The 27,654-nt window shown below is 40.5% G+C and overlaps 2 protein-coding genes across 4 annotated transcripts in view; one reads left to right on the top strand and one right to left on the bottom strand.

The window, feature by feature from the left end:
- The window catches only part of TG (thyroglobulin), a 162,497-nt gene that overhangs the window by 98,805 nt on the left and 36,038 nt on the right, over window positions 1-27,654 (top strand). The window lies entirely within an intron of this gene.
- On the bottom strand, window positions 1,280-24,769 carry SLA (Src like adaptor). 3 transcript variants are annotated; one of them, XM_075141135.1, is made up of 9 exons: window positions 24,508-24,769; window positions 23,852-23,956; window positions 19,215-19,308; window positions 12,908-13,007; window positions 9,469-9,555; window positions 8,013-8,116; window positions 6,055-6,186; window positions 4,157-4,289; window positions 1,280-3,187 (listed from the first exon to the last, which is right to left on the bottom strand). In XM_075141135.1, exons 3-9 carry the CDS (start codon window positions 19,273-19,275, stop codon window positions 2,968-2,970), a joined length of 837 nt encoding a protein of 278 aa, XP_074997236.1. In that variant the 5' UTR covers window positions 19,276-19,308; window positions 23,852-23,956; window positions 24,508-24,769; the 3' UTR covers window positions 1,280-2,967. The 3 variants fall into 3 exon arrangements, with proteins under 3 accessions (XP_074997236.1, XP_074997235.1, XP_074997237.1); XM_075141134.1 differs by lacking the exon at window positions 23,852-23,956; XM_075141136.1 differs by lacking the exons at window positions 12,908-13,007; window positions 23,852-23,956; window positions 24,508-24,769 and having other exon boundaries at window positions 19,215-19,299.

Raw genomic sequence — 27,654 nt, 5'->3', positions numbered from 1 at the left:
CTTTTGAGTTTCCTCTGTCTGCCCTATAATAGATTTTTTTTGGAACAGATCTGAAAAAAGATAGTACAAAATCGATGCAAAGCTGTCATGGGGACTTGTTATAACTTATTTCATCTTTCAGTCGTATGATTAGAAAAAAGTAGTCTCAGTGATTATGGTCTTGTTTTAAATCATTTAAGAGCATTAATATGGTGTTTGACTTCATCTTTTGATTAATTGATTTAGTTACCAGTGCAGTTACGATATAGAAGAGTGGATCAATGGGATGGATTGCCTGCATCTCTTGCAGGAGGCTGTGGAGGGCAGATATGTTACGTGTCCCTTCCAGGCATTCCCTGGTGGGTGTCAGGACGAGAGCTCCCAGGCTTCCTCCACCCAACGCAAAGGAAGACACCAGGTCCCTCCTGGCGATGGAAGCAGGTCAGCCAATGGTGGAAAGAGCGGATTTATCGCCCTACTGAAAACTACTGCAGTCAGATGCAGGGCTGTCTGACATGGACCCTAAATACCCCTGATCCTAGGATTAGCTGCCCTTTAGATCCCCTTTCTTCCCCCCTTTCCCATTTCCTTTTTCTTCCCCTTTACCAGCCTCATTCCCTCTCAAACAAACCAACCACCTCTGATTACTTTTTCTCCATTGGTCCCAGTTTTGCTACATCCCTACCCAAATTTGGTATTTCTGATATTGTTTCTTAAGGTAGTCTTAGATTTGTATAGAATCACCCTGGTGCTGTCGGCCCTTGCAAGATCGTGCTTCCCAAAAGGTCCCCAATATATTCTTTCAGTTATTTGTGAGAAATGGCCAGACCTCACAGAATTTCCCCGTAACCATCTGTGAAATCTAGCCATCCCTTACAGTACAATTCATAAGCTTTTGTCACCTTCTCACAACAGTACCGTGAGAGTGACCGAGCGCTGGCACAGGTTGCCGAGGGAAGTTGTGGATTCTCCATCCCTGGAGATATTCCAAAGCCATCTGGACATGGTCCTGGGCTACCAGCTCTAGGTGGCCCTGCCTGAGCAGGGGGCTTGCCCCAGGTGACCTCCAGAGGTTCCTTCCAACCTCAACCATTCTGTGATTGTGTGAACCTGTCGTCATCAGAACAAGTCTTATCCCCTTCCTACAGAGCATGTTCCAAGTGCTGCCCAGTTACATGGGCTCTTGGATTCTTTTGTTGCGTTCCATCAAAGACACCTTCTGGCAGAGTCATTGCAAGACGGGGTGTTTGTGCTAGTTGCACGCTATGTTTTCCATTTTCTAAAAGCAATACAAAGTAACTACTGGATATTATTTTAATGAATAAATACAAGTCATGACTTAGAAATCTGTAATGCTCCCCATATACATTTCACCAGATAAAATGCAGTCACCATAACATATTAATGATCAGTAACAGTAATGAGATTATACAAACGCCTAGAGTTCCTGAGTTCGTTTTGCTTTGTGGTGTTCAATGTTTACCAGCCAAATTACATTCATCCTTTAAGTTCTGAAATATGTTTAAATAGATTGTGAACTATTTTGATCTCTGAATCTTTCTTGCTAGTGCAAATGATCTTTTACAAGATCTAAAGAGCACACAGATTTGTGCTAAGAGGTATTTACAGAGGGGAGAGAGAAAAAAAAAAAAACAAACAATTCCCCATCTCTCCACACCTTCCTTACTCAAATCTGTGCAAAAAGGTATGACAGTATATTAGATTGAAATATATCAGTATATCAGCTCGAGAACATAAATTGCAGCATTTTACACCCCCAGATGTGAGTGACTAGTTGATTTAGAAAGCAATCACAAGTCAGGTTCAAAAGACCATGCTAGCTGCTCCTTTATCACTTAGCAAAGGGTACACATATAGAGAAAAATTCTCTAATTCATGAAATTTCAGATAATCCAGTTACAAATCTTTAAGCAGTTTAATGAAATGTGTCATTACTATTTGACATAACTCTTTTCAGACAAGAAATTCAGAAAACTCTTTAACATCCACTGTTGCTGATTTGCTCTCTTAGTTTAATTGTTAAAAAAGCTGCTATTAATATAAATACTATACATAAATATGGGGGTACCTTCAGGAGATGAGGTTAAAATCTGGTCCTCTACACAAAAAAGCTCACACCTTTGCAAGCCTACCTTTGCAGTTAGGCATGATATTACCACATTTTACTTTTCACTTAAAAACCCCTTTGTAATCTGTTGTATATCTGCTAGACTATGAGCAGCTGTGTTATGCTTTTGGATATGCCTGTACTCCCAGCTCAGGGCTAAGCAGGAACTGCTTTTCTCAGTGAGTTAAGCCTGTTCTTAATTTTGTGACCACTTTGTGACACTGCAGGCCATTACCAGCAGTTGATTTAAATGCCACTTGGACAGTAAATTATTTTATTTTTTTCCCCTAAAAGATAAAAATGACAGAAGTATGGAGTCAATATAATCAGGTGTTTCTTGGATGTAATTGGGATTATTGACAGCTTTCTGACCCATTGTCAATGACAATGAATTATTCTATATGGAGAAGAAAAAGGCTCCTCTTCTCAGTGTGGGTAGGTTCTGTACAGATGGTTTTCAGCCTTGTGGAGAATACCAGAGTAAGACTTAAATTAAGTTCCTGAGCTGTAGTTAGTCCTTCCTTATGCAATCACCTTTGTACAATGGTGGGCATCACCCTTGCTGAAGAGTCATCTGCCTCACTTCGCTCTTGACTTAGAGTCTGCCTCAGTTTATCCTGCTGTGAGGAGGTTCTAATTTCAGGTGCACTGGGGATGTTCCCAGCATATGCTGAGATAGCACCCTTAAGAAGGTCTCTGGTTAACATTCAGAAGAGGAAACGCAGAAGCATTGCCAGCGTTTGATCATCAGCCGGTGTGCTTATATACCTCGTCTGTCGAAGGACTGCAGGACCGCAGGATGCTCTGGGTTTCTCTTCTAAATCCTCAGTTGTTTTTTTTTTCCCCTGGTTGTCTTACATTTAGTCTTCATAATATGTAGGTGGCAAGTGAAGGGTACTTTTACGTTTGCTCCCTGTGTATATAAGAGACTGGGCTTTCTTCTTTCTGGCACTTGCAAAAGAAGCGTTGTCATCCTCTGTTAAGGAGAGATAGGAAGCGATACTTTCCCTCAGGCCGTAGCTGAAACAAGAATCATCCATTGCTGCCAGGGTACTCTTAGTATCTTCAGTCACCTCCAGCCTTTAAAAGAACAAAATTTTGTTACCGTTTCAGCTACTTGAACTGAGCCTATTAGTATAATATTAATAGTTGTTAAACCAAATGATGTTAATTTTGTTCCGTAAAAAATTTCCTGTCTCATAAATCACCAAACATTTCTGTCATGTAGTGATTTTCCGAAACAATCAGTACGACAGTAGTATCTAAACATTTTTCTGCATCTCAAAAGGAAATAACATCTATATACTTTCTCTCTTTCTTCTTAACCGGTAGGAAAAAAGGCCTCTACTGCACAAAATTTTCTTGCATTTGTAAGCAAATGAATATGCTTTGAGAAGGAAGGGTAGTGGAGGGAAATTTACACTTCAAAAATAAGAGGTGCTTTTGTTTCTGAAGGTGGTTGTTTCACCAGCTTCTGAAACCTGACCTACTTTCTCTAGTTGCAGTCATGATATTAGAAATCTCATGAACCTCGAGTTGGGCTGTGCATTGAGGCAGACACAGCAGGGAAGAATTATGCTGGGATAATGTGTTCATTGCACTTGTGCTGCTTCATGGATGGCCACCATGTGATCAAGGGGGAGCCATTTCTGACTGTCGGGGCTCTCCTGTTAGCCACCGCATGTTAGCGTGCCATTGGTGGTGGATCTGACTAGGCTTTATGGCCTGGCTCTTATTCCTCCTCCCCTGGTGGAGAGGACTCATGGGTCCCAAAGGGACTGCATGTGTGGCCTGACTCTTAGCTGGCTAGGAGAAATGACTGAATGTTAACTATACTTTCTTTCAAAGTTAGACCAAGTTGATCAGTTAGAGAGCTGAACATCCAGTTTTCATGGGTTAACCTGCTGTCAGCAGCTTTGAAGATTGTCTAATCTTTAAAACTGGTCTCAGGAGAAGGAAATGGCTGTTTCTTCTGTGTTGTAGGTATAAGTATATGCAAGGCTGGAAAAAAACCTTGTTGTTTCTGGCAGCCTGTGTTGTATGTGGTACCTGTGAATATTTCTCCAGCTGAAGTTTTTATTCCGCATCACCACAGGAGGAACTTGATTCGTTACGCTGTTGTTGTTAGTGCACTGGGTAAGACAAGGTGTCGTAAGGACACAGCAGAGACCATCGGCAACTTCTGAACAGGGAAATGAACACACGGACAGTTAATCTTTGCTCACTGTTACCTTCACTGTTTTCCTTCCCTGGTGTGTGCTCAAGTAAACAGTTTTAGACACAGTAGTAGTAGTCAATAAATCGCGTGTTCTCAGTAAGGACACTGTAACACAGGCTTAACTTTTTCCTTTCCTCATACCTTTGCCCTTTAATTTATCATGGGGTATATTTCCCACAGGACAAGTAAGGAACTGAGACACAAAAAGTTAAAGTGACTTGCCCAAAGTCTAGAAGGAAGTTTGTGACAGAGGAGGGACTTAAACCCAGGTTTACTGCGTCCTCAGTGAGTTCTGCTTTTGCCTCCCATCAAACAGAGTGTAAAATAGATGCAAGATGCAACCACTCAGACTGGACTGTATGTGCACCTATTCTGCTGTGGAACATGGCTATGGAATGAATCAAGGTTCACATATTACTTTCATCTATGTTTCTTCTCTCTACCCTCTTCTCCTTGCTCCACTAGGAACATTGCATGTGTTCTTCTGCTCAAGTAGAGAACATCGTGGCTGAATGCTAGTGTTTTACATCTCTGAACCCTATTTCAGGGTGAGATTCTGTATCATATCATGGTGGGGGAAGGAAGAGAGCTAAATCTCACTATGTCTCCTCTTACACATATAAATCAAGTAAAAATGTTAATAGTTACAAGTTTTACATCCGTCCATTCCCCCCCCAGATTTTAGGCTTCGATTGTTTGCTTCTTTCTAAATGGAGAAAGGTGTCAGCTAACTAAAATAAAAAAAGAAAACAAAAAAAGAATCCTGTCCAAATTCTTACTCTTCTGTTTATATCATTGGATTTGAAAGTTTCTTTTTGCATGTTTTGAATGTGAATATGGCTTTTCTCCCCAGTTTATCAGAGTACTCTTTGGCCAACACACTTTTTCATTTACCCATGAAATATACAGATATGGTAGTTTTACACTTTTAAAATTACAGAGTACCCATTACTAATTAAAGCACAGAACCTATTGTTCTCTTGTAACTTTTATGCAATTAACTTATTGCAATCTTCCTTCCTCATTTTAAAATGTTCTCATTTTAATGCATGGTAACTGCAGCCACTTAATTGTGTTGTTTGTCAAATTATCTCTCTGACACAGGTTAAATTGCCATAAATCTGGAAAACTATCATTGAAACAGGTGTCATCCACTGGACTGATATTAGTAAAAATGACAGCTGAATCTAGATTTGAGCTAATAGCTTGAGCCTCTCGAGATAACTTCTTTTGATAAAATCCAACCATACTCTTCTAAAGTAATAACGAAGAAACTAACAACATCTTTGAGAATTTTCTGCTGCAGATAAGGTTGTGTGATGTAGTGGTTCCTAAGAGAAACGTGATTGCAGAACCTGGTCTTGTATGTCCTGACACTATCTGTCTGTCTATATGGTAAATAAATGAATGGCAGACATGTCCATGCTGGTAAACAAAGGGAGCCAGGAGTTGAACTCTGGCCCTGGGACCCAGAATCGTGACTTGCAGAGCCTGTATGTCTTTATTTGGCTAAGCTCTTGGGTTGATTTCAGTTGTACTGTTGAGGTTAGCATATTTGTATTTAGGGTCAAAAATAAAGTAAAAGATATAAACCAAAAGTTTTTCCATTACTTGTTCTGTGGCAGTAGTTGCAAGTCTCAGGCATAGGCAAAACTTCTTGTTCTGGACCCTTGATAAATAATTTTGCAGTTGCCAGTGGAAAATATGTTCATTCTGCAGTTCTTTTTACCTGAGTAGTGATTCACAAGGTCTTCAAGGCACTGAAAGGTTTGCCGTGGAGAGATGTAATACCAGTTATTTGGAAGGCGGAAGATCCTGTAATGTTTCACTTGCCTGTGCCGCACCGACAAGGAATATAACCCTAGAGAAAGAGGAGAACTAATTACACCAAAGTAGTGCTCTAATTCTGGATGGATAGCAGTGACCACAGCCAGAATATCCATAAAATGTGGTGCCATGATCCAAAAGGTCCCAGAAAGATCTGAAAAACACTGAATGGCCATCCTAATTTCTACTTATATAGTATACTTTATATATATACTTAAGTATAAGAAAGGGAATAAATGGTCCAACATCAGGGCCTGAGAATTTGATTGAATTTAAATTTCTGGTGTGTTTTTCCATTATTTTTCCTGGTTTTGGCTGGGATAGAGTTAAATTTCTTCCTAGTGCTGTGTTTTGGATTTAGTATGAGAAGAATGTTGATAACACACTGACGTTTTTAGTTGTAGCTAAGTACCCTGTTAGTCAAGGACTTTTCAGCTTCCAATGCTCTGCCAAGTGCCCAAGAGGCTGGGAGGGAGCATAGCCAGGACAGTTGGCCCAGCTGGCCAACAGGTATTCCATACCATATGACATCATGCTCAGTATACAAATAAGAGGCGTGGTCCACGGTCGCTATTTGGGCATTGTTCGGCAAGTGGTGAGCAATTGCATTGTACATCACTCATCTTGTATATTCTATCATTATTATTATTATTATTTTCCCTTCCCTTTCTGTTCTATTAAAATGTCTTTATCTCAATCCACGAATTTTACTATTTTTTTCCTGATTCTCCCCCCATCATTATTATTATTATTATTTTCCCTTCCTTTTCTGTTCTATTAAAATGTCTTTATCTCAATCCACGAATTTTACTTTTTTTTTCTGATTCTCCCCCCCACCCCACTGTGGGGGAGGGAGTGAGCGAGCGGCTGTGTGGTGCTTAGTTGCTGGCTGGGGTTAAACCACTACATATGGGATTTTTTGAAATGGTGTAAAGGAAATTGACCTTTACAGAGGTCGTTTGCCTTCCTCTGAAGAGGGGGACCAGACTCATGTGCTGATATGCTGATTTAGTCAGCTCCCAACAATGCAGTAGCTGATACCTGATAATGCAGTCCTGGCAGGAGATGACAACTTGGATTTTCCTGTATCTTTGTTTAAAACTATTGTGCAGCGTTTAGTTGGTAAGGACTGAACGTTGATCCTAAATTTCTTTGAATTTAGTATAGGTATTATGAAACTAATTGGCCTGTGGTATGACAGAGGTCAGAGTAGATGATTTATTATTTCCTTCTAACTGTAGTATCATGATATTAGGATGTGTTCTGGTGCTTCGGAAAAAGGGAAGATATCACGTTGCCCAATGGGAGATGTATTCCCATTGGAGAGAATAAAAGTATAAAGTGTGTACAGTGCAATTCCCATATAACAATAAAATTGCTATGAAAGAAAATAAAACTGAAGACATGTCATTTTTAAAAAGTAAATAAAAGAACCACCTGTTTATATAGGAAATGCACTTATCAGCCACCCCCGCTACTTGGTGTGTATTTTATAGCTTCTTCAGGCAATCTTTTGTGGACCAAGGCAAAGCTGTGACTTTTCCTCCATTTGAAAAGTCCCACTGCCTCATAAGCTTTGCATGAGACCAAAGTAAATAATAGTGTTTAAACAACTGTGTCTTGTTTGTGCTGATGCCTGTGGAACTTTCCACGGCCATCACTAACCCTGTTTCCAGCACCGCTCGTAACGTAGGTGACTGGTGAAGGTTGGCATGCTGCACTGGGTGCCTTTGCCTTCCCATTACATACATTTTCTGGTTTTGGACTGATCCATATGAAGCAGGACAGGGAGTGAATTAAAGAGCTGTAAAACTGTTAATGCCTGAGATCAAGGGGGAAAAAAAGATCGTATTTTCTCACCTTTCCTAGTTTCACTCTCTCTGATCATGAAGGAGCCGACCTTGGTGTTGGGTAGCTGTAGAAGTTCCTCTGCTTTTTCTCTTCCCAGCCCTTCAAATAACCAGCTGTGAAGCAGGAAAAAACAAATTCTGAAATTTGGACACCAGTGAAACAGAGAGCAGCGTGTGGCCGTGAAAGTGCAGCATTAGCCAGGAAAAGAGACTGGCAAAAATAACGCTGTGCCTTTCTGTAGTTATTCTCTCAACTATGTCCAGGCATATTTCCCCAGTTTATGGAGAAAATCTTGCTCTCTTTGAGTTCCATTAACTTTTGTGAGACTAAGAGAAGAATGAATAATATTTGGACTTATTAGGAAAAACAAAATTTTCAAGCTGCCTTGATCTGAATTGTTGGGGCCATATCCATGTGGTATATTGATGGCATACCTGTGGCATTAGTTAAATCCCTCTTTTTCATTTAAACCACTTCTGTTAACCCCAAATTGTATTTTCTTGCATCGTAAATAAACCCAAAATAAAATACAATTATTCTGCTTATGCTAGGAAACAGTCCAGCCACTTAAGTTAATTGGCTTTGTGGATAAGGGGAAGTGGAATTAGTCCTACTGATTTTCACCATAGCTTGGTGCACTGCTGTATATTGCCACAGCTAGTGTCTAACCATGTAACCGAGCTTGCTCAGCTGGTGTAGGAGTTACTGGCACTTTATTTTAAAATGGCACTTGCGTGCTTGATCCAGGCTATCAGCAAAATGGTCCTGGGGAAGCTTCAGACAGTAGCTTCCATTACCATATCTGTGCCCTGTCTTTGGGAAATCCTCTATTTCAGAAGGATATAAAAGCATATTAAAATTTAAGCACTTGTATAAATTGCAGTGAAGTTCACAGTTCATATGCTTAAAATTAAACAGGTATTAAAACTTTTGCCAGAAAAGTTTTAAGTGTGTGCTTTAATGTTTTTTTCCTGACTGGTGTCTAGGGCAACAAGAAACCTCTGAACCTTCCTTAGCTCTTCCAGTGTGAGAGTTTACATTCTTGAATGACTTATTAGTCTTTCTATTTGTTCTTTTTGGTCTGTTTTTCATGAGCAACTCCAGCTTAAAATTTACTTTTTGTAAATATTAAAAATTCTTTCTAAATAAGGTCTCTTTATTGATGTCTTAAAATCAGAGCTCAGTCCATGCAAAAGAATTATTTTAAATATCTTATATGACATTTGAGGGTTTTTTGACCCTTTCCAGCATTTAAAACTAGGATTTTCCTTTTCATATAATCTAAACTTAGATGTGGATTTGATGTTGTCAGATTTCAAAGGGATTGTTTTAGGCTTTCAATAAATAAAATTTCTGTCTGTCTAGTCACTATTGGCATTGTTTTGATTATGACACTGAATAACTAATCAGGGCGGTATATGTAGAAATGTAGTGTTGAAAGGCTATAGGAAATGCATTTACTTACCCATGGTAAACCTTTGCTACGTATTTTCCTGGAATATAGTTTTCTCGACCTGTCGTAAGGGAATGGACTCTCCACCAGCCTCCTTCACTGTGTGAAAGCAAGAGAAGCGATATTTTCAGATATACTTTCAGAGCTTGTCCTCATTTTAGAAATTAGTTAAGACATACAGATTAGCCTGTAACCTTCTGTCTGTGCTCCTGAATCTACGTATTCAGAAAGAGACACAAGTTTGTTTCATTTACAGTAGTTCCATTTCTAAACCTACATCAGGATTAAATTTGGACACAGAAATAAGCTACATTTGTTCCATTTAAATTACGTAAGTAATAAAATATTTTTCTGTAGTTAAAAGAAGAAGGGTAAATACTCAGTGGTTAAACCATGTTGTGCTCTGCCTTCCCACAGCTAGACTTGTATTGGTATCCAAGATATGCAGCTTATGGCTGAGTGTGCTGTGTCTGGACAGCCCTGTAGTTACTCCTGTAACATCAGGGTAGAGATACGCAGCAAATGGACCCTGTCTGCCTGGGAAAAGGTTTTCAGTCTAACAGAACCTGGTTCATGGTTTGCTCTTTTCCTTTTCTTCAATTAGTTGCTGACCAGACTCCAATAAAAAAGACCTCATAGCTGAAACTAAGTAACTAGACATATGGTTTTTTTTGCTGATGTGTCTTAGGTTCTTGCTGTAATACTGAATGCTGGCTTTGGCTTCTGAATCCCTTAGGATGGGCAGGGTAACAAGAATTTTCACAGGGATGCTGCGGAGCTTTAGTGATTAGTGCAAGGATGCTGGTGATTGACGGGTTCTCTCCACCTTTTCATTTAAGAGTTTGAGTCCAAATAATAGTGTGTCTTGTTTTGAATGCTGGTTTTGTGGACATTCATATAAATGCTCCCAAATAACGCCAGGACTGCAGACCAGAGTCTCAGTGTATGTCAAAACAGCTGAGTTGAAAACACTTAGGTTAAACCTTCTGAGTTACAGCTGCTGGGACCATGGTCCAGAATGTATATACTGAGGGAAAAATGGAAGTCTCTACTGCTTCAAAGGTGGAAATTTCAGGGCCCCACAAGTTTTGTTTGTGGGTTTCCAGCTGACATGAAATTATCTATAAGAAATTTATGTTATTTTGGTTTTTTTTCCCCACAACTCTCCCAGACAGAACCAAGAATTGCAATAATAAAAAATTGAGGGACTCGGCATCTCCCTCCAAACTGTAATATTACTAATGCTGAAAAATCCCTATGATGATTAAAAATCCCAAAGCAACACATCTCTCCTGGGGCAGGAGCCACAGAAATGATGTAGATTAGGGGGATCATCGGGGGACTTCTGTTTTGACTACTGCAGCTAAATGCAGTTGTTCATCTGGTCCCTGAAAGGTCCCTGACAAGTGTGGAGGGTGAGAAACTGTGCCAGTGGTGCTTATCTAATCCTGCCAGCCCAGAGCAGTCACAAATATCTGTGAGGAGTTTTCTATGGGGGTTCCACATATCATGTTCCTGGCAGGATTGGTGGGGCTGATCGCCGTTACACATAATTGCTTTGGTAGAAGGCTGAAAAGCTGCCGTTATAAAAGCAGTACGTGCTGCTGCCTGCTCATGCTGGCTTCTCCGTGGTGACTCCTCATCACTCCTGCTCTGGTTGTGCCTGACATGCTGCCCTTCTTTTCCACTGCATTTTGCTGCTTTGAATGACTTGAGAAAAAGATTAGACCTAGAGCTTATGTGCAGCAAGAGTCTGCAGGCAAACAGTTCCTATTAACATCAGCACATAACCCAGTAGGGAAGACCAGGTCCTTCATTAGGACACTACGCTTTGCATAGAGCATTGGAGTGTCTTGTCTTCTGTGAACAAGCTGATTCAAATCAGGAAGAAGAAAGTTCCCATCAAGGCATGCTTTGGCTTTTATTTATTATTAGGAGAAACCCTTGATCACTGCACAACAGACAAACATGACAAAAACTGCTGCTACAGAAGCCTAGTTCTTTTAGAAGTCATTCATCCGGTAGATCATACTATGCAGCACATGTATGCATATGATATGCCACACGTATAATTCCCATTGATATGGGCATATGTAATTATGTGGTGTTACGAGGGCTCGTAGCTGATGAAAGCTGGGAGTGAGGTTTTAAGCTGGAATTTCCGAGCTAAAGCAATTGTTGTACCATGTAGTGTATGTTACACAAACTGCAGCAAGGTTTAAAAAGCTGGGAGTTACCAGAGAAGAATTCCCCTGGTTTAGGGAAGCTCTCCATCAGCAGAAAATTCATCTAGTGGTATTGTCTGAGCCTTGTGACCTCTAGGTTCAGGGAGGCAGGGAAAGCACTTTGTCAGCAGAACATAACTGCAGCCATTCTGGGTCAGACCAAAGGTCAGCCCGTGTCTTGCCGCTGACAAAGGCCATTGTAGGTCACGGTGGCCTGGAGAAGACTCTGAGAATTCATCAGTCATCTGTGATACTTCTCTTGAGTACTTCTGTCCTCCAATCCTTTGATGCTCTGACTTCCTCAGGTAGAGAATATTTTTTATGAATTTAGAAATCCTCAGAGGATTTCTCTGCAATGAATCTGTCTGGTCTTCCCTTGAATCCCTCTGTTCCACAAGATGCAAACATTAAATCTTTCATTTCTGTTTAAGAAGTGCAAACAGTGGCTGTGGGGCTGAGTAACTTCTAGGAGTTCACTGTGTGCCAATACAAGTTTTGCATAAAAGAATATCAGGGCTGCTGTCTTCCATTTTTCAAGAAGTGTGCTCACTCTTGTGTGTAGCTATGTCCATATTTGCACTATGCTTAAGATCAGTCTGAACTAGTGCTTTTAAGCCTGCTTCCTTCTGGAGATCATAAATTTTTGAGTGGAACCAGCTGGGAAATCTTTGACCTTTTTTTTTTCCCAACTAAGAAAATGCAGACTCAAAAAATTTAAGAAGAAAAAAAGCTATGTTTTATTTTATTTTTTTTAGAGTTGCCTTAAATCTAGGGTGAAATTCTAAGACCAAATCATAAAGGAGTTGTTAGATAAAAAGGGTGAGAGAGAAAAGGAGAGGCACACTTGACATAAAGAAATTCAGAATATTTTTCCTTTTCTATGTGATTCAAACTATTTTTGCTCTTACTCTGTTTTCCACTAACATGGGGGGGATACTTTCTCAAAATCATTTTTCAAAGCAGAATTGTGTTCTGAGTCCTACTTTAAAATAGAGTCTGAATCCAACTTCAGAAACCATGTCAGAGGAATCCAAGGATCAAAGAACAATGTGAAATCCCAAATCCTTAAACTATACGGAAATTTACAGCATGGCTAAGCATCCTTCCTTGCAAATTCTGAATTCAGTTCATTTTGCTGAACTGCATCCAGTTTGGGCCAGGTCCATAAAACAGAGCTTTGCATCAATTGTAACAAAACCTAATTTAGAAAAAGCGGATCAACTTACTCTGATAGCACACGTAGTTTTTCCCCTACGTGAAATATAGGTTGGCTTATGTCTGCTGAAGGATAGTCATAGAGAACAGCAAGGAAATCACTCTCCTGACCTGTTAAAGAAGAAAGAAACTATCACTTAAAACCAAGATAGAGTTCTGAAGCAGAAATGGATTTTTCATTATGTATCTTATATTTTACATAGTAGGTCAAATGGGGAAAAAAATCTCACTCTGAAATGTCACTTGGTAAACATAAAGAGCTAAAGATGAGCCTATAACTTTATAGGAAGAATGTGAAGATATTAGAAATGAAAATAAGTCATTTGATGAATTGTAAGCAACTAAATTTAGACCACTTTTTCTAGTAATTACCATAATTAAAAGACATATTCAGTTTGAAACTAGCAAAATTAGTAAGTATTTATAGTATTAGGAAGTAACCCAGTCTGATAAATGCCTCCAGCTACAATTTTGAGATAAGTTGATGCATTACATTTAAGGAAAGGAAGATGCGTGTTGAATTGTTTCATCATTTAACACCACTGATACTTTTCAAAGGTATGAAATTGGTTTAGATAACGGGGCAATGAGAGTGTGGCCATTATTGCCCATTTCCCATCACTTTTTAAAATTAGCTTGATGAACAGCCAGAGCGCTTTGTTCTCCCCCCTTGTATGGAAACTGTACTAGAGGTAGCACATGATGCCCTTATGTTCAATTAAAGAAGAGAGGCAACAAGGGTGTTTATAATTAAATCATCGTACAACTGCAATTTGCAGAACTGAGGTCAGTAAAGAGATAAGAAGACCTTTTACATCAGTAGGGATGACTCTGGGCCTTGCAGCACTATGTAGGACAGGTGCTGAGTCTCCTGGGTTTCTGAGGGATGGAGGAGGCACTTTGCACAAGATTGAGACTATCAAACGTTCAAGAGCTCCTCATCCAGCAGGAATCTGTGGTGCCCAGTAAATGCCGACAGGTGGGACATTCAGAAATGTGTCATGCTGGGTGTTTTGAGCTCTTTGGCAGAAGTCCTGGCGAGAGGGATCGTGCAATACGCTGCCGGCGTTTCTCCTGGAGGTGGGTCCCTTCCCGCTGCACATCGCAGTACCCTCCACCAGCACGCGGGGAGACAAAGCTTTCCCTCTGCCTCCAGCAGGATCAGCACCCCGTTCCCTAGTAATACCATCTAGCAGTACGTTTGCAGAGGTGGTTTGATCTCCATACTTGCCACTCTGTGCAGCTCAACATGTGCAAAAATGGGAATGAATTCAGGGGAGGAGAGAAAGAAATTACCCAGAGAGATAGACACACTTCTGTATCTTGTTAGATTTTCTCGTTTAATATAGATTCCTCGTCAACTTGTCTTTAAGGAAGACAGTTGTTTATGGAAACCTAGAAACAACATCCTGAATGAATGCTGAGACTGGCTCTGTGTTTTCAGCCTCTGTGTCCCCGGGCCTTACAAATCACTCACGGTGATAACAATGAAAGGCTGAAAGAAACCTGCGAGTCTGCAGAAAGGAAAGATTTTCAAGAGGAGAGATTTTACACTTGTTATCCTTACAGCAGTGATAATGAGAATATAAGTGTTAAGGAAAATATTCCACATCTTTAAGGATGGTTTAAAGGAAATAAAAAGCAGTGTTTTCTCAGTTAACTTTGAGTAGCTGTTTGTTGTTATGTTATAGGGACTTGTGTTATGCAAAGCAGCGGGTCATTTCATCTTAATATTCAAACTGATTGTAAGCATTTTTAGTCTTGCTAGCCTTTGCCCATTGAAGTAGCCCCATGATACAGTTAGTGAGCATCCTTATGGATGCATAGATGTGTAGAGTCTGGAATAGACATTAATTAGTTTGACAGTGTGTTTAGTATTCGTATTGCCATGGTTTTCTTAGTTGATTAGTGTCACTGAATTAAACAGGACTAGTCCACTACCTTTGTACTAATCAGCCAACTGCCGTGATTAGTCTACTGTAACTTATAAAATTAGTTCAACTATACTGAAGAAATTCTGTGCTAAGCATGCCTTTGATTGCTTCCCTGTTCTGCACTAAAAATTAAGATACACCTTCTCTGTCTATGAAACTGCTTAGTACCTGAGGCTAATGAGACCTAAGTATTGGTGCTGAGTCTTTTTCAACCACCAAAATCTTCACCCAGGACTACAAGAAAAATACGGCAGAAGGTACGTTGTAAAAACTGCAGAATGAGGATAAAGTGGCGTCGCCTAATTTCTCATTGCAGATCGTTAGACAGCAGTTCTACATGGAATGTAATTTCTTTTTTAGCTTAATGACAATGCCTTTAGCAATACTTTTTTAAACTTATGCTGTTTATTTGTAAATGTTTTGTTTCCATACTGAAAGGGTGGAAAACGTGCTTTTCTGCTCTCCTTCCTTGCGTACCGGTGATTTGCATTTCGTTATGCACTGCAGGGTACGTGACTTTTTCTCTATTCTAGCAAGATCCATGTTACTTTGCTTACACTTTCATCTTTATACTCGTTTTTGTTTCAGTTTTGCATGTTAATTTGTAGTTCTGAAAAGGAAGGAATTAATCATAGTGTTGGCTGCCACATCCATGCAAATGTTACCTCTTAAACTACATGTACTTATATTAGAGTGAAAGTAAAGGGGGGTTATACTACCCAAAACCTTTCAACCCTTCTACTCCACAAAAAAGACGTCATTTTAATTGGTATTTAAATCAAAGCTCACTGGGTTTTTTGGTCATGTAAAATACTCCACCGCACTCTACAACATTTCACAGAACCCATACTAGCTCTTTTCAAACACAAAAGCCTAGAAACAGGGACTAAACAAATTACACTGTTTCTCCACACCTGAATTTCACAGCAATCTAATAGATTTGATCTGATGAGCTCCTCACATTTTTAAGTTGTAAAAGAAAAAAGAAGATTTGCCTGAGTTTTTCTAACACAACCTCTCCTCCGCAGTGTGAGTGTAGGTTACATCTGAAATGGAACAACTCAAAAGTTAGAGTGGAAAGATCGAAGCACAGTCATTTCCACTGAATCAGGTGTTAATTCTGGTGTTTTTTTTAGGAGTAGGAAATGAATATGAAATACATGCTACTTTTAGATGTCTGCATCCCTGGATGTCTTGCAAAGTGTGAGACTGAATATTGCATGCTTCAAATTACTCATTGTGAATGGACTACGAAGCACTATTAGAGAGAAGAGAGAGCATCCAGATCCAGCTCATCACCCTCAAAAAATGCTGTGCTGTGCACGAGCGTGGTCCCTGTCTGGAGTGGGAATGAGCTGCTCATAGCTCAGCTGCCTGCATCATCCCAGCTTTACTGTCCAGCAGAAATACTATGATTTATGGCATGGCGTATACCAGAGAGGGTAAAGGAGGGCACTCGTGTGCGTCTGGGAGGCTGGCTGTGCAGCAGCCGTAAGGTGTGGCTGCAGTCGCACTGGCGTACCCAAATTAGATCTAAACCAGACAGCTTGGGAACTGAGAGTTATGCAGGTGCAGCTCAGTAAGGATTAACCCTTGATTTAGGGTCCCAAGGGAGGAAAGAGGAGGGGGTGGGCTCACAAGCCCTGATGACCCCTTGCTGCCATAGCTACTCTGTTATCAGTACCTAGGTTACGCCAGGGATGCCCATACAGTGTGCTTTCAGATGGAGCCCAGTCTTATTTGGAGTCCAAATGCCTCCTTGGGAAATGCAGCTTATGCACTCTTCCCTTTCTCAGGACCACGACTGATGCGCTGGAGGTGAGGAAAGCACAAGGTTTTGCTTTCAGCGCAGCTCTCGGGCAGCACGAGTGGCTTATAGGGGTCAATGAACACAGTCACACCGCAGATCAAGTCTGCAGACTCCAATTATCTGTTTTCTTCCCCCTTCTTGTTGGATATTCTTTCCCTTCTTTCTTTCCCTTCTGTTTCAGTCCTTCATTTTATTCAGTCTCACTGAAATGAGCCCGTGTAAAGCCTGCTTTTCCTAATAACTATTTGGGCTGTTATAAGTCCGTGGATTGGATCCTCCACCTCACTTAAATCAAAGGTGGCTGTTCCTGGCCTGGGGGAAATCTTCTGTGTTTGGTGATGGAGTTTGATCTGTTCAGGAAGACAAATAGATACAAACTCACTGGATTAACCCCAATATATGCTTTTGGTACCAAGTTCCTTTTCAAAAGTCTGTTTTCATTGGATTTGGATGACAGTACTGATGTTTGTATTCGGAACTTTAATTAGCAACATCTAAGCCATTATGAAAGATGCTGGTCTGATCCAGACTAAGAGTTAGATCTAAAGAGCTATGGAGGCTGTTAAATCATAGAATCATAGAATGGTTTGGATTGGAAGGGACCTTTAAAGGTCATCTAGTCCAACTCCCCTGCCGTGGGCAGGGACATCTTCAACTAGATCAGGTTGCTCAGAGCCCCGTCCAACCTGACCTTGAATGTTCCCAGGGATGGGGCATCTACCACCTCTCTGGGCAACCTGTGCCAGTGTTTCACGACCCTCATTGTAAAAAATTTCTTCCTTATATCTAGTCTAAGTCTACCCTCTTTTAGTTTAAAACCATTCCCCCTTGTCCTGTTGCAACAGGCCCTGCTAAAAATCTGTCCCCATCTTTCTTATAATCCCCCTTTAAGTACTGAAAAGCCACAATAAGGTCTCCCCAAAGCCTTCCTTTCTCCAGGCTGAACAACCCCAACTCTCTCAGCCTTTCTTCATAGGAGAGGCATTCTATCCCCCTGATTATTTTTGTGACCAAAAAGCTGCCTTTGGGTGCTTAAACATAGGTATCCAGTGCAGTTTCAGCTGTGTGAGTGTCTGAGACATCCCTACAGCCTTGGCAAATGCCACTGCAGCTATGGGAGACTTGTTCCCTCCCCAAGTGGCAGCAGAAGGTCAGGCAGAATCTGACAAAGCACCTTTCTAAATGTGCTAGACATATAGGAGGGTGCAAGTAGATCGAGCCCTGAATTCCTAAATGGGTAATTTCCCCTTGCAGTCACTGTGCTATCAATGTTTGCCGAGTTATCTTTTAGGGGTATGTTCTATTTACATCACTGGAAGGGATGCAGTTGGCTTTAGCCCTGCTAAATCCTGACTTGCAGGACCGATACAAACTTGGTCACAGCCGTGGCAGCGACCCCTCACTCCCCTGCTCATCAGCGAGGTCCCGCTCTGAGTGCGTGCATGTCTCTGTTTTGATCGCTATGGTATTCCTGAGAGCAGTTGTTGGGAATATCAACATACGGCACTCTTCTTCACAAAAAAAATAAATTGTCAGTTCATGTTATGGGCCTCTGCGTAGCCATCAACAGTACTTGGTCTCTGCTTTATTAGGACCTAGAGCTACACAGCTGACCGTGACAGCTAGTTCTTGGCCATGCTAAAAGCAGGGGTGGGTTTTCTTCCAGCTCTAATGAATCCAGGCTGATTCCCTATCCTTGTAATAATGAACAGCACAACTGGACCATCTGTCATGGAAAACCCCCAAATTTTGATTAATGCCTTCCGCCCCTAAGAAAAACAACACAAAAACCAAAACCCCAAACAAAAAACCAAAACTGTTTTCTCTTCCTCACCTCTGGGGAGTGATTTATTGCAGCTCTTGTACCAGCTGTCTGTCGTATTGCGGCACGAGAGCTGAGGCTGTACTGACTCTCCATCTCCTCCCTTGCAGTTTGGGAGCAGCAGGTCACTGAATCCCTCTTGCTTTCCCCCTCAGATGCATGACCTCTACCAGCCTCCGGGGGGGCTTTGCAACCTGATTTTTTCATATGTGGATGCATAGGACAGATGCATAGATCCCTCTTTGGCAGCTTGGTCTGTGTATTTCTGTATAACCTTTATTGATAGACCTGGTGACAAGTTGGCTGCGTGCTACTTTTAATGCAATTGCCTAACAGTGGACTTGAGGTTCAGTGCAAGCATAACATCATTAAGGTTTTTAACCTTAAATGAAGCAACCCCAAATTTCAAGAACAAATTTGTATAAAATATCACATGCAAGTATGTTAAAATACAGTATTTCTGGTTTGTGAAGTAGTGTTTCAGTGCTTTCTCAATTGGAAGGAACATCTTTCAGGGAGCACCAGCAAATAACAGTTTTGACATTTGGGTTTTTTAATTAAAGTACTTCTTGGAAAATGAGCTAGAATGTACCTAAAAATAAGCACTGTCTAGAGGATGCCCTCCTTCTCCCACAGCAGTCACGCACTCGCCCGCTTTTACTACGTCAGGCGGATGAAGGAAGACACATGGATGAATGTACCATATATTTTGAACATCTTTTTCTCTTGAAAGAAATTAAATGAGTGCTTACCCGTTTGGCTCGGCACATTTGTTTCTTCGGAAGCTCTCGGCGTTTTCACAGTATTTCCCATTGCACTCTCTAATTCCGTCAAAGCTCTTCAGAACTAAATCAAAGGAGACATTGAAATTCAACATCAGAATAACACCTGCTGTGCCAACAGATGAGAAATGACCTAGTTTGGGTGTCTCCAATTTTATACAGTTTTGCTTTTGAGAACTCTTGTGTCAAACTCATGTGAGAGTTTTACATACTTGCTAAACTCTCACCACTTTGGTGCTTTTATCAGGGGAATAGCAGAAAACCACAGCTAGGGAAGTTGCTCAGAAGAACGCAATGTAGTAAAAGTTTCCATTACCAGTACCTCAGCACAATAGGAAGTCACAGCAAAGCCATGCCCGTACAGTCATTTCATACACAAAATGTTCTTTTCAGCATTTGGAGTTCTGAAGCTACAAAGAAATTAATTAGATTGACGTATTTGGTTTTCAGCACTGTGTGTATATTATGTCGCTTTATTGCCAAACACTGAGAACGTTGTTCTGTGTTTTTTTTTCTGATGTAGTTGTGCTCTCAGCGAATGTGGGCAATGCTGGTTTTCCTCTTTTTTTCTTTCTTTTTTTCTTTTTTTTTTTTTTTTTTAAAGTAACACCTTGCCTCAAAATGTTTAATCTCAAAACACTCCTCCTGCATAAAGCCAGTGGTTCGAATTCTTCAGATACCTGTCTTAAAAAGTCTTGGTGGATGTACAAGAAACAGTATCAGACAATCGTGGAACAGTATCAGACAATATTATGAGAGGGACAGTTCCTTCTCATGGCTTTACTGCACCCGTCCTCATTCTCCCTGACAGAGGACAGAGAGAAAAACCCTTTGGAAGTGGAAGGTGTCTCATGCTATTTTCAGAGACAGAGGAGAATAAGCCACATCTGTTTGAAATTGTACGTTAAAGCAAAATAACTCAACACCACTAGCTGTTAGATAATTATTTTTTAAAAATATATTTCTGCCAGTTGCCCTGTGAAAATGATAAGAGGAGCTCTAGCAGCATCGTGTGGGTATTCTGCATCTTTCAGTCTTTTCTAGCTTAAATATTTCAAAGATGATTACTGCCTTTGGTATGCTGCTCTTTACTTACAACAGACTAGAGCCTGACGGTGTTAGCTGGAGAAGTGTCGAACTTAAGAAGCAGTACTGCTGGAATCAGTGAGACTTTATTACTAATTGTCTTTTGCAATAAGGTTGGCAGAATTGAGTATATTGCTTAATACCATAAATTTTTGATGTCTTACAGTAAGTTTAGGCAAACACCTTAGAGAATAAAATGCCATTCAAAAGAAAGAGAATTCGTCTCTTATCGAATGCAAGTACATCAGTGCTAAAACAGATGGCAATGCACAGTTTGACTCTACCTCACCTGATTTTCAAGCTGCTTAGTGCTTGTTCCCAAATGCTCTTTGCTAGAAGTCTCCATTTCACCGGCCAAATGGCACATTACTCTTTCACTGCCTACACTTGGCAACTAGCTCGTGGCACATCTGGAGGATGCAGCTGTGCCAGTCCCTTTCTGACTAGTGTCTGAAATCTGCTTTCACAAGAACATAAAAAAGTTTCATTGCCTGATATGAGAAGTCTAGAAGCTGAATAAAAAAGTAGCCTTAAATTTAAATAAACTATTTGGGTATTCATGTTTGAATAAAAGGGTCTCTCTTGATAGAAAACACAAAATCATTCTCCATTTAAATGCACCTAAGTTTCTAAAACTGAAATCAGAATTCATTTTGGCAGGCACTGTCTACTTGCAAGATTATAATTTCCTGAACTAATTATGAATATTTTTTCACAAGGCCCAATTTTAATTTCTTCCACATTTTTCTTAGTTGTATCCCATCAAGAATAAGAGGTATACGCCTAGGAATAGTGCAGCCAGTACTTTGGCTACAGGTATTATAGATTTTCCTGGCTCATCTTCAAATTAGCCAGCAAAATTTCTTGGGCATTGCCATAGAGATCTCAACAGGGCTGAAAAAGTCAGCCAGAGAAGTGGGATAAATACCTGGACAGATAATCTCTGCTGAGCTCTGTGCCGTACTAGCTGCATTTTTGCAGTACTTGAAAGGGGCAGTTCAAATCTGGTTAAGTGTATAGTAAGCAAGCTGTAGTTACCAAAAATTTTGTGCAATTCCAGATAGGTGCCAAGCACGGCAGCATAAATATCTTATGCCCATCTATAATTTTAACACATGCAATTGTATTTTAGATGAGAACAGTACTTGAATTTTGTGTCACAAAAGTATGGAAAAAATAAAAATAATAGAGTCCTACCTCTATGTACCCCTTTATTCTGGGTCTTAGTATGTGAGAGTCAGGAGAGCAAGTCATCCTACTAGCGATCAGACTCGGGACAGAGTGCTTTCAAGGGCTTTTTTCCTACTCTTAAGATACAGTGGATACAATTTTCAGGTGTGCATGAGTCACTTTGGAAAGTGATACGTAGCATTTGTACATGATGGAAAGACTTCTGAAAACTTTACGTCACACTTACAAACTTTCTAAAAGCACGGCACATTTGAGCAAGGCACCTTCTTTTTCCTAGCTGGTATTTAGGGGTCTAAACTCTAAACATTGCTTTAAAAACACCTGAAGTGTTTTTGAAGGTTTGCTTATATGTAGTTTGTAATTAAACCACTTGTGATCTAGTCCAGATGGATTAAGTACCGGACAACAGGCATGTGCCTACTTCGTATTTTTGCAGAGTACATCCAAAACTGGCCTGGCTCACTTCTGCCATACAAACCATCGTTCTTCTCAAAGGACCTCTGAAGTCAACAGGACAGAGCGTGCAGCTCAGTGCTGCTGCTTTGGATGTGGAAGAATCCGATTTACGGAAAATACAAATGTTATAAAGTACTTACAGTAACAGTGAAGAGCAATGACTTTTTGGACTTTGATGTCACTAGCGTGACAGTTTGCTGTGTCTCATTATATTTTCCGTGCTGTTTTACTGTCACTAATTACCATTGGTGGCAGCATAAAGTCTTGAAAGGGACAAGAGAGTTCAAGATGTTCCCTAGACTCATGGCAGAAGTGTTCAATAAAAATAAGCAAATGGAAAGCCGTGACCACTGCTGTTGATTCACTTATCCAAAGTGGTTAAAAGGAAAATGACAGATGTCAGACTAGGTTTTAACACTAAGGCCACTTGTCACTATGCATTTGGGCAGAGTAAAGGTGCTTATAGTCGAGTCAAAGGTGGTGGAGTGAATGCCCTGAGGTATGGCTCAACTCTCAGACATTTGAAAATGGGATGGAAATGGAAGAAATTGGAAGTTTTGTTTGAAATGGGGTGGGGAGGGACAAAAGATTGTTTCTACTTGCTCGCTGGCAATGGCGTATCACTGTTTTTAGGGTAACAGTGTATGAATTAGTATCCTAAGTATTTCTAAAACAACAGTGCACGTGACTCTCAAGTGTGTGATAGAACTTAATGGCTTAAGTAGCTTGTGTTTGCGTTGAGTTTTGGCAGCGCGATACAAATCCATTGTATTGCTATATGATAAACTGTATGGTGGTTTTCTGAAATTTTGAGATACTTTGCAAAAATAGACTTACAGGAAACTGTAGAGCATCTTGTGGCTGAGCTGATTTTTTAACATTTAAGTCAATAGCGGAACAATAACAGTTTTATAGATTATATTCTTTTGAAATGGCGAATCTGCTCGCCATCTCACTTAAACTTGGTGACAGAGTTTGGGATACGAGTGGAGGTGGCATTCCTCTCTTGTAGAAGCGGGTAATTATGCCAGCTCCAAAGAAAATAGTTCAGTGAGGGTGATTTGGGAAGGATGAAGAAGAGGTGATAGACTCTAAGCTCACCTTGTCCTATCAACCCAAAGCCCTGCATGGAGGAGTGCAGCTGCTGCTCAGCTCGGAGGAACCGCTGTGCTGCTGGGCTGCAAACCAAACTGCCCGCGGGTGTAAGGGCGGCTTTCCCTGCTCACAGACCAGCTCCTCAGGCTTGTGTGGAAATTGGATTTTAACCATTAAGAACACATTTGCAGTCTTCCAAGCTTTGGCCCTTCTTCCCCTCCCCTTTCCACTTGTGCATATGCTGTTTAATGAACGCCGGTCGCTGCAGCCATTGCTGTTTGCAAACACACAACTAGTGGTTTTTACTGCTTGATTTTTGGAAAGGCGAGGAAACATCTACAGCCCCAGTCCTGCTTCGTGTCCTATTTATCAGTGGCAGAACTCTCGGCAGATACGAACTCTTCACCTGTCAAGATTGGGATCTCACTGACCTACATCATGGGTCCCAAAAACCTGTGGTACAGTTTGTACCTTCCATTCCTGCATGCAGCACGTGTAGCCATAGTTTCCTCTCACAGAATCTGTTCTCCGAGAAAATGCGCTTCTGGAGCAATTAAATAGCACGGCACATAGGAAAGTCCATCACTTTGAAAGAACTTTTTCAAAGTTATATTTTAAATGATTGAGAATTAATAAATATAAAGAAATGAAAATAATAAGAGAAATAAAAAAGCAAAATAAGCACCTGAGTAAAGCCCCTCTGCAAGGAATACTGCAGACTAGTAAAATTAGGATATTCATCATTCCTGAGATGCTCTACCCTATTTTATTTTTGTTACCTGATATTCACGTCTATACTGCCAAGGGCTTAGAATTTAATTCTCAATAAGGTTCACAGGTAATGTCTGAATCCCATTCAGTTTGAAAATGAAATCACCAGCATCCTGTTATTTTTCATGTGGGGAAACAAAAACAGCTTAGATTTCAGAAGCTGTATATTTTTTGGTGAATTTTCCTTAATTTGGCATTAATCAAAATGAGCATCCTTTCAGCTTTTAGGCACTTGTACCTTTGCACTTAGAAAGAACAATGTAATGCTGTAATCAAGGTAATTCACAGAAACATGCAACTACGAAACAACACGGAAATACCACATTACGCAAACTTCTAACACTTTGAATAAAAAGCCCACTAATCTGTGACATTTCTCATATTTTGGGTTGTAGTGAGCTGCAGTTTGCTTTAGCACAAGGTCCTATGCATCCATCTTACTGTGAGCTTTCAGTAGAAATACTCCTTGTCCCTTCTATCTTTAGTACCACTCCTTATGAAAAGGATCAAGGCAGGCTTTTCTATTTTTACCTTTGGTGGTACTTGAAATCCATGGTCTGAATACTGTCATTGGTAATGAAATAGAACTGCCTTTTATATAAATAAAATTGAAAAAGTTGTTCCCGTATGCAGATAATCTAAAATGTATCAGAGTAATGATTACCTTTAAATGCTAGGCATGATATTCCAGGTTGCAGTATTTCTCAAAAAAGCCGTAGTCATAATACTGCTCTCATGCTGCCAGCAAGGTTTAGCTGATCAAGTCGAGGAGCAGCCGGTCGAATGAGTGTGTTGTGAAGTTCACGCTGTCATGTAGAGCAGCATTTGCCAAACAGGCCACATACTTCCTCTCTGAGAAATAAGGAAGGCTCAAAGTGTTTGCAACAGATGAGGTTCCTGTTGCAAGTCACTACTCAAGACACTTTTTATCTATGGGCTGAGGAAAACAGGGAGGTTTTCAACATATTGCACCAGGGCTGGTTTGAGCAGATAGAAAAAATGAGCAAAACAACCTGTTTTACATTACTTACATGGAAAGGGTTTCTCTTTCTCCTTTTTTTTTTTTTCTTCCAAATTTATTTATCCACTAATGTTCAGTCCCCAACTGTTTTGTTTTATGTATTTTTGCTGGTTTTTTCAGACAGACAGGAAGAGGCACAAAACTTTGTTTTTCACTCTTATTGAGCCTGGATGGGAATGCAAGGTTTGCTTTATTCTTTACTCAACACTCCAAAACACCTCTGTCTGCAAATAATTGAAGCTCAATATTAGCCATGAAAGAATATGGAGTGAAAGCCTGTCTGTGAAGCACATTTTCACATCAGTTGTACAAAGTGCAGAAGCAGGAGCCCCAGGACCTCTCTCATCTCAGTGTCTGAGATGGGGAAAACAAGATGCTAGCTTGTTAAATAACCTGACTGAAGTCCCTCAGGAATACAGTACTGCAGATATGAATATAGAAGTCAAAGGGATTTATTAAGTTTTGTCCTTTGCTTTTATGATCAAGATGTGACCTGAAAAGCTCATATACCTGATTTCGTATAGTAAAATAAATAAAAAAACCCCCCAAACCCAAAAAACCCTAAACAAAACAAACAGAACCTACCACGAGAAAACTCAGCAAACCCAAGCAGAGTTCCTACTTCACACCAGAGTAGCTCTGAATAGATGTTCATTGTAATGCCAACCTGTTTGATGATGAAAACTAAAAGTTGACAAGTGTGGGAGCTGTTGTGTAAGTGTTATTGGAACCAGGAGACAGTGATCAAATTCCCAAAGCTGGCCAAAATTTGGATCTATGGTAATTACAGGAGAATATACTCTCTCTTTGATGAGCTGTTCTAGCAGTCCTCACCTTGAAGGGACAGGAAAGCATTAGGGAGATTGAAAAGCAAATCAGTCTGCAACACAGAGCCGTGACAGCGTTATAGCCAGTGCTCTGGGGAGCTGGTTTTACCATAATGCCCCAAAATATAACTTGCTAGTTATATTTTGGTTGTTTAGGACCTTATTTCTTGCTTGAAATCACAGGAATGTGGCATGCACATTTCCTAATGGCATTCACTGAATGGATGTACAATGTTCTGGAATTACTAAAAGATCACGGGTTGGGGGATGTCTGCACCGCACATGGGAATAGGCAGGGGCAGAGCTCTGCCTTTTCCTGATCCTTCTCACCAATATCTACATTAGGCTGGCTCTGACGGTCTTTGTGCCCTTGCAAGAAGTCACAAAGATGCACTCACGAGTGGGGCAGGTCTCAGACTGAGCAGAAAGATTAGTCACACTAAAGAAGAGGTTGGACTTGCTTGATAGAACATGCTCTGTTGGAAACACAATAAATCTCAGCCATGGTTTGTACTATGCTTGTAGAGGAACAGATGAGTTCACAGTGGAGGGAGGTAAATAAAAGTCTCCGTTTCCATGTCATTTCTGCCCGTTTCTGGTGGCTATTTACCGCTGTGCAATGACAAGAGACAGTGCGTTCAGCTAATAACTTGTTTTAAATGATAAGATAATTGATAAGGTAATGTTTACATCTAAATGGAAGAAAGTTTTGATATGAATGAAGTGGGGCTTTATCTGTCATCTTAAAAGTATTCATATCCTGTTATTCAAGTCACTAACCTGACACAGGCACTCGGTGAGTCACTTGAGAGAGGAACATTGCACTTGCAGGACTGCCTCTGATTACAGCAAAGAGGGATTTGCCAAGACTCATGTATAAAAAAGAAATCTTCCTTCTTCAAAATGTTATTTTTGATAGAAGAAAGAGGACCTTTCCCTTTCCCCCATTTTTATCTGGAAGTCACAGTTCTAGTACATGGTTGTGGAGGGAAAATGTTTATATCTCAGTCTCCCTTTCCTTTGCTGCACTGACCTGCCAATTCCCTGTTACACTTCGTGTGCTAGTGTTTGCCACGTCTGCCACATAGCTCCTTAGCTGTGATAGAGGCTCCCTGACTTGGTCCCAAAGATTTCTACTCTTTTAGGTTCTTGAAGACAGACTTTGTCTGAAAGCCTGGAAAAAATGACATTAATGTCTTCACATAGAGCCCTGCAACCTTGGTGTGTTGTAAGCACTTGCCGCTATGCAGAATTAGATGTCTAAGGAAAAGCAATGCACAATACTGAAATACAAGCCTGCAAGAAAAAAAAAAAGGCCCCAAATTGAAAAACAATTTCTGAAAATACTTTAAATCCAGTCCTTTAGAGAACAATCTGTTAAGCTAATTGGAAAGAAGAGTTAGTGGTCACTTAGTTGCAGCTTGCTTATTTTTGCTGGGAGAAAAAAAAGGATATAAACAGTCTCTTTAATCTGGCATTAAGTGAAACTGAGGACATCCTCGAACAGAAATAAGGTGCAGTTTTTGTCAGTGGAGTGATTACCTTCAGGCACAAACTGCAAAAGAGAAGATTGTGGTATCCATTTCTCTGTATCTCTGAGCCCAGCTTAAATGCCTCATGCAAGATCCGTTTTTAGTCAAACACAAGCCATGTTTTAAGTGATAGGAAGCACTTGAGCTCTGCAGTCTGGAAGTGGAAGAGCCTTGGCTATCCCGGAGGTCAAACCAGATGGTCTGACAGATACTTCTGGCTGTGAGCTGTATGCATCGGAGCCTGGAGAGTGCCTGGCTGTATAGGGACACTATCTTTAACAAACAAAATATTGCTGTACAGCTGGCTCTTTTGGGAAAGAGGAATTCATTTGTTTGACTGTTTTCATTAGATATTTTTTGATCTCGCTTTTTGGGTGGTGTTACTGTTATTGCTGTTTGTATTGTCGATAGCATGCTTCTGTGCAGACAGA

This window comes from Calonectris borealis, chromosome 2 (assembly GCF_964195595.1).
Source record: "Calonectris borealis chromosome 2, bCalBor7.hap1.2, whole genome shotgun sequence".
Taxonomy (NCBI): Eukaryota; Metazoa; Chordata; class Aves; order Procellariiformes; family Procellariidae; genus Calonectris; species Calonectris borealis.
The sequence above is the reverse complement of the archived record's forward strand: the minus strand, read 5'-3'. Positions and strand labels throughout refer to the sequence as shown.